General features: G+C 33.1%; 1 protein-coding gene across 5 annotated transcripts in view; it reads right to left on the bottom strand.

The window, feature by feature from the left end:
• Slit2 (slit guidance ligand 2) overlaps window positions 1-7,871 on the bottom strand; it is a 342,136-nt gene that overhangs the window by 121,225 nt on the left and 213,040 nt on the right. For 4 of the 5 annotated variants that reach the window (XM_048784262.1, XM_048784264.1, XM_048784263.1 and 1 more), the window contains exon 5: window positions 5,287-5,358. In XM_048784262.1, coding sequence (XP_048640219.1) covers window positions 5,287-5,358 — 72 coding nt within the window. Of the gene's footprint in view, window positions 1-880; window positions 1,007-5,286; window positions 5,359-7,871 lie in introns of those variants that run through there. The other variant, XM_048784266.1, reaches the window with a different exon arrangement.

The raw sequence follows: 7,871 nt of genomic DNA, 5'->3' as shown, positions 1-7,871 counted from the left end.
TTTTAAAGTTCCCAAGACAACTTTTGGTTGTCTTTCAGATCCACAGGAAGTGTTCTGTATGTTAGGGGATGTGGGGGACTGGCCCCTGTATAATAGAATCCATCTTCATTTACCGGCTCTGAAAATGAATTGCCTTCTCTACATATTTGCTCAGAAGTTTCTAGGCCCCTTGACGACCTGAGGCACGTAATCTAAGTCTAAGGACAGTGAGCCCATCTGCAAAGAAACAACTCACATTTCAAAGGTCTGGGGCAAGAGAAGCTACGATGTCCACTGAAAATTGATGAATATTAGTTTCATAAGGAAGAAAAGTAATGAAGTAAACATGAAAACTGACTAAAGCAGAAATTTTGCAATTATGACTTAACTTCATGACAGAGGTACATAAAGTCTTTCATTTGCATGGGAAAATTTGCATATACTCTTCTGTTACATATTGATTCTATATTAATTGAATACCTCTTACTCCCTTATCATCGTGAATTACTCAAAGGTTAGTGAAGAGAAACTAGAAGAGAAATATTTCCAAACTAGAAAAGCATAAATATATAATGAAATATGTATCTTTGTACCTGAGATAGAGTTGTGAGTTCTTCTATAGGTTTTAACAAAGTAATGAAAAAGAAACAACAAAAATAATAATAATGATTAGAAGGATGAGGATGATGAGGAGGAGATGATGATGACAGAGTTCCATTAGGAAACAAAATAGATTTTTAAATAATTGATAGAGCTCCATAAAAACACGTTACAGAGATCCACTTTCTCCTGTTTGTTGAAACTTGTTATGGTTAATAACAGTGCATCACAAACTGGGCGATTTCTTTCCTAAAATGTTAAGGCCATACATCATTTCTTCCAAATGTTATCATGAACTTACCCCAAGAGAACCATGCTGAATCATCTTGTGACTTAAATCTTTGTCTACACATTAATGCACATGAAGAAAGAATAATGTATATTTTCCCCCAATTTATTTTTCTTAAAAACATTATTTATCCTGAAAAAAGAAAGATAAGATTCATAACAGTTTTAGGGTTAAAGAAATTGGGATAATGCAAACAAATGGGAAAGGTATATATTTATTCACTATCAGAAAATGATAGAATTTGATTGGGCCATTGAGTACACTTTGACAATGTAGCACAAAACGAAAGGAGGAATATGCAGGCTTGGTCTACTTTACACGGTGCATAAAATAATTCTTGTTGGAACTTAATTATTTTAAGTATTCATATTGTACTCACTAAAAAACTAAAGTATATTGTACTCACTAAAAAAGTAAATTAAGTTAGGCTTTGTCTTTGTCATAAACTTTGTGAGTAAAAACTAACAATATAGTTAATTAAATAAAAAGTTTATTTATATGTGTTTTTTGTTGTTAAATCCTGGGTAACTATAACTGGTTTTTTTTCTTTAAAAAATGAGACTTTTGACATATTTTGATACTTCAAGTACATACTTCAGAATAAACTGGCAAGTCTCAGTAACAGAGCAAGATGGAATATGAATATTCTTCAAGAGGATTAAATTAAGTGGGAATACCTAACAGATACTTGGAAACAAATCAGTGCACAATGTAACATCTTCCTTCATGATTCAATTAGGAGGCAGCAAAGGCTTCATCACTACATCCATTTTAAATCTTTTAAATACATATATGAATTTTCTGAAGAAAATTTCTATAAACACTGATTACAATTTTGGGGAGGCATCAGTTGGTAATGATGGCATCAGCACTTTAGTTAATAATTTGTGACTAACAACACAGATGGAAAACACTGCCAATGACTATCTTAAAAATGTATTATTCACTTGATATTTTAATATGGTCTTGTTCTCCCATCTCACTTGAGGGGAAAATAAGTGGTTTAAATTGTGGCTAGAGAAAAATAAAGTAACAAAATAAAATACAAAAGGGCTTTAATCCCGTTAAGAAATTAATAGAGATAAGCAAAAAGTTATGGGAAGTCCTCTGTGGAGATGCTTAAGGGCAAAGATAAATGTCCATCTGCCTAGAATAGTTTTAGCATGGCTTGCCTGAAGGAAGGGGAGTAAAATCTGCTAATTTGCAACATTAGCACAGCAATCATTTCATGTTGTCAGGATGCTGCCTTGAGCATATTAGCCAATCTACAAGATTAAAGCAAGTGCTTCCCGTAGAAATCTTGCGGTAACTGGAATTTGCTCTGAATAAGTCCTGAATGTGACAAATTCAATAAACCTGCTAGAGTGCATCAGATGGGGCTTTTTGATAGTCCTATACCGAAAAAGATCTTCATGCAGCTACAGTACATATTCCTTCCAACCATTCTTTCTTCTTTTATTGTCTAAATTACTACCTACAGGAACCACAACAGCACTATGCAGGGTCGTCAACTTGGAAATGCAAGCACTGGTATGATAGATAGGACAAAGGGCTCCTCTACCATCTCATATTGGACGCTGATCATATTAATATTAGTGGTATTTTGGTGAACCGTTACTTTATGACTTGTGGTTATTACTGTATTTGATAATAATAATGTGAAATTAAATTTACTCAGCTTTTATATATATTGACAGATAGTGTTCTTAAGTTTGAATAATAAAACTAAACTTCAAAGCTCATCCCATGAGATTAAGACTTTTTTTTGATAAAGTAGTTTAGACTATATTTTAGGAATAGAAAAAGGGGCCTATAATACTTCAGCTACCATCCTAAATAAATAAGCCTATTAATGCATTGTGAAACTTTGATGTCACCTATGTTGTCTTTTATATTGTCACATGGAAATCAGTGAAAAAAGAAGGGGAGGGATTGATTCTTTTGCCTATAATCATTCGTTATCAAAGCAGTTTTTTAGGCTGCTTTTTGTCCATAGCAACATGTATCCTCAGATTAGAAATTACTTGAGCTCTGCTCTAGTCATTGTCCCCATATTCAGATCCCTGTGTTCTCCCCACTGCTGCTTTGCTTAAAAAAAGAAAAGAAAAAAAAAGAATTGTCACATTTAATTTCTCATCTCACACACACACACACCACTGCACTTTGGTTTTTATCTTCCAATCTAATCAATATTTGAAATCAGACCTTGACCAGCCTTCTTCAAAAATTCTAACTTTCTCAACACACCTTTACCTACTATTCTTCACCAATACATAATATAAGCCATTTTCCTCATATTTATTTATATTTCTTTCATGAACTCTTTCTCCAAACATTCACTGATGACTTCAAGCAATGCTTTTTTTTTTCTTTTTTTCTCTCAACCCCTATAGTACTTATTTTCTTGTTTATACATCAGAATACTGTGTATATTAATTCAGTACCTTCTACCATACTTTTGTTTTTCCATTTTTTAACTCTGTCTGATTGATTCATAATAGAATAATCATACCCATTTCTAACACTGCAATTCATCTTATGTTCTATTTTCCTATCTCCTTACTGTACATTTTTTTTATGGGTATCTTCTAGCAGTAGATCAGTTGAATATCTGTAGAATGAAATACTGTCTTCCCATAGTACGTTACTATTTTGAGATATCTTTCACATATCTTATTTATCTAATAACAACAAATGAAACCAAGAAACTATCATATTCGTTTTATAAAAATGAGAACAAAAGCTCAGTGAAGTTGATGGATTCACTCATGTCCACAAATACAAACAACAACAACAACAAAAAAAATATTCCAGAGAATCTAATTCTGAATTCATCTGAAGGCATGTATAATAAAGTCTTTAAATTTGGGGAAAACTCGTGCATGCAAAAGGAAAATGACTTAAAATATTCTTTCCTCATACCAATTGGCTACCATCTCATTTTTCCCCTCTTAATCTCTTATCTTGTTTTTAAGGTTAAATGAAGTGGACATATGAAAAGTCCCCCATGACTTGTCCCTACTTCTAAATGTAGATGTATATATGAGAGAAAGGCTTCTGTATATTTGGATTATCTGAACATTTTGACAAAGAATATTAAAAGCCACTGTTTTAAGAACTTAGACATACTATTCCTGTAAGATTGCAAAATACATTCTCAAGGGACAGCAATTCTAGCCACTGCTATATTTGACAATAACACAATGAAAGCATGAGTAGGTGCTACCCAGTCCTTACATTGTTCTAACCAGACAGAGACTGATTTGAGCATCCTTCCTCACTGAATCTACCTTGTGTCCTCCAAGCCCTGACTGGTGAAGATAAAAAGAGGGCAAGTGAAATCCCCTTAACTTGAGTGCTCATAAAATCCTGGGGTCATGATTTTTAATGGCTATATTCCTTTATACCTACAAGCCTGTAGTTTTCTGTCTTTACCTGTACATTTAGAAAGTACAAGTTTAATACAAAACCCATTTATATCGAGGAGAAGATGTAAAGGCAGAAATCAGTAGCTTCGTAAACAGTCATCTTCCTTGACAGGAAAAAACATCTGTCTCACTTTTGCTACTGGAAAAATAGTACTGGATCACACCAAGGAGGATTCTGAATATAAGTTCATTCTTGAAAAAGTGCCTGCCCTGATTATTACTTGCTAAGAAATATTGGATTGCTGATAGTTAATCTCAGCACACAGGGGTTCCCCCCACTACAGTTCAAACTAGCGTAAAAGCTAAGAAGATATTTTATGTCCTAGCATTCACAGACAACTGAAAACCATCATTTCTAAAGACTAATATGGCAATTTAAAATTTATAAAGATATATATTGACAATATTAGAATTGTCATTGAGATCTTAAATCTGATATATACCTTAAGAGCAATAAGCACTTAGAAAACATTTCAACACAAGAAACCAGATTAAAGATTTATCAAAGAAAAATACAGATGTATACTCTTCTTTTTTATTTTAAAAGAACATTTACACATTCTTTCATGAAAAAAACAGTAAGACATAATTTTCTCATTTTCAAACTTTTGACATTTAATCAAAAAACTCTAGAAAACCTGTAGGTTATATGTATCTCTTACAAGAAAATATTATCTACTCCACCCTGAATAAAACAGTTCAGATTCTGCACTTCCAATAAATACAAATACCAACTGCAAAAGAACTGGCTGTAGGTGGCTGGCAGAAAAATGGAAGAAAATATGTTGTAAATATATTTTTATCAAATCATTTCATTAGTTTTCAATGAATTTGATAATGACTTCATTTTCCAGACATCTTCCAAATGAGAATCTTTTCAAATAGCAAGAATTCAACGTTTCCTGAGCTAGAATTTAGAAATTTATGTAATACAGATTTAGCTTCAAAAACAGATGGTTACTGAAAAAAAAATTAAATATGTATACTTACAAATTTTTAATATCAACTGCCCCACGGAAAGCCTTCCTCGGAATTGCCTGAATTTGGTTTTCACTCAGATCACTAAAAATAATGACAAAAAAGAGATAAAGAACAAATTATAAAATATAATTTTAAAATTATTTTCACCAAATGTTTGAGGAGTGATAGGATATCAGGGGGAAAAATGACTTGAAAATATCATTATTACATGCCCAGCAATACATTCCAATACAAATATTTTACATTTCTAATACAAACTAAAGGTTAGACTAAGAGTAGTCTGTTGAGGTATACCTCTAGATCTTTAATTTTTATAATAAATTATAAAATATGATACTTTAATTGAAATCTTGCTTCAATTATGAATAATAAAATATTCCTTTAAAATAAATGGTCAATTTTTTTATAACTCAGTTTTTGGGGTTTGGAAGTTTTAGTACTTCCTAGTGCTCCAACATCAGTGATATAACTTACAAAGAACATAGGAAAGATGCACACTTTTGCTTCCTCCATCCAGAAGGTGGATACCAAGTGATACACTCTGGACAGGATGATTAAGTTTTCATAGCACTTTAAGTAATCTTGGAAATGGAACATGGCAGCACCAGCCCAATGATAAAATGAAGTTGTGCATGAAATATCTATAGTAGGTTGATTTAAAACCTTCTTTAAATAATTCTTTTATAGCCATAAACATAGTCTGTCTATATTTGCATTTTAATTTAATTGAAAAATACATTTTAATCAAGGAAAAAAGCACAGCACGCTGTGAGTTGGAATGAGAACTTTGCAAAACTCACTCAAAAGCTCACAAGGTGGATCATTATTTTTCTTTAAAGAGTTCAGAGGCAATGTTAACAATTCCCATACTATTATTAGCCTTAATGAGTAGGGTAAAAATATACATGCAAAAAAATGCCACGGAAAAGAGAAAATTAACTTCTAGCTTAACATTAACATTAGCAGAGAACAGAGACTTGGAATAATAGATACATTATTAATATAACAATGATGGTTCTACGATTATCTTTAAATTTCTAAGAATCACTAATTCTCACAAACAGAAATAAAGCTACTGACCACAGTGCATAGCAGACAGAAACAGAGCCCTCTTCTAATATGTGGAAGCACATGGACTGATTCATCCACATCCTGTCCTCCAAAGCTGCTTATGACCAGACCTGTCATCCACATACTTGTAGCCATGCAAAGAAGGGAGCTAATTGGCAGACACAGAGATTTAGTGTGTAGTCTTGACCTCATTAGCACCAAGTTTTTAACTGAAATTTACATTTATATCTTGATAGCCTCACTGTTCAAATAAAAATGTTTGCTAAGCAATCTGTAAAGGAGTAAATGTTAATCTCCTTAAAGAGAGAAGGTCTTCAGCCAAAAGGAAAAAAAAAGAAACTCATATTTAGGTTAAAGGAGTAAATTTACAAGATGTGCTTCTATGGGAGGTAAGGCAGCCATCCATTTCCTAAGTGACTTAGCTAGTTACTGCTTTCAATAGTTTAGTACATCCCTAAGAGTAATAACACTTCATTTCCTTAAAAATTGCTTATTTCTCCAGCTTGTCATTGATTCAGATTGACTGACTTCCTTTTTTAAATTACATTTAGTTAAAAATATTTAACAGGATATATTTAAAAGATTTGATGGCAGAAACAGTGTTCAAAGGAGACTATGAGCAAAGAGAAAGCAAAGAGAAATTGGAGGAAGAAAAATCAGAAGGTAATAAGGAATGAAGGGGAAGAAAAGATAGAATTTAAGTTAATATAAATTTATAACGGGGCTGGGGATGTGGCTCAAGGGTAGCGCGCTCGCCTGGCATGCATGCGGCCCGGGTTCCATCCTCAGCACCACATGCAAAACAAAGATGTTGTGTCCGCCGAAAACTAAAAAATAAATATTAAAATTCTCTCTCTCTCTCTCTCTCTCTCTCTCTCTCTCTCAAAAATTTATAACGCTTTCTGATAACTACTCATAGCATTTTGACTATTGTTGACCCAGCCAAGTCCCTGGCTTCTTTTTGTTGTTGTTTTACAAGGTTTTATTAAAATATTTTGCTAAGGTAACTTGCATGAAGCAAAGAAAGAACTAAAAATCATTTCAAAGATTTAATTCATAGTCATTTCTCATGTTTCTATATTTCCAGGCCTTAATGCTTTTTGTATTTCAAATCAATTACTTTATATTCATTCTTCCAGCACACATATTTCAGTTATAACAAAAGAACAGCAACGAGAAACTTGTTCTAATTAGTTATACATGACATTAGAATGCATTTTGACACATTGTACACAAATGGAGCACAATTTCTCATTCCTCTGGTTGCACGTGGTGCAGTCACACCAATCTTGTAATCATACGAGTATGTAGGTAATAAAGTCCGTGTTTTCTAATTCCCCCTTCCAACACACACACACCACTTCTTAGAGGAAGAGTGCTTCAGAGAGCAAGAAGGTGAATAAAAATGGTAGAGGTGTTTGCTTCAGAGGTGGCCTGCTAGCAGCCTGAGGCCACTGCATTTCCCACCTGCAGCCTCAGCTTGGCTGTGTCCAGGCACAGTCTTACCCTGGAGTCATGTTCTC

This window comes from Marmota marmota, unplaced genomic scaffold, assembly GCF_001458135.2.
Source record: "Marmota marmota marmota unplaced genomic scaffold, marMar, whole genome shotgun sequence".
In the NCBI taxonomy this organism is placed as follows: Eukaryota; Metazoa; Chordata; class Mammalia; order Rodentia; family Sciuridae; genus Marmota; species Marmota marmota.
The sequence above is the reverse complement of the archived record's forward strand: the minus strand, read 5'-3'. Positions and strand labels throughout refer to the sequence as shown.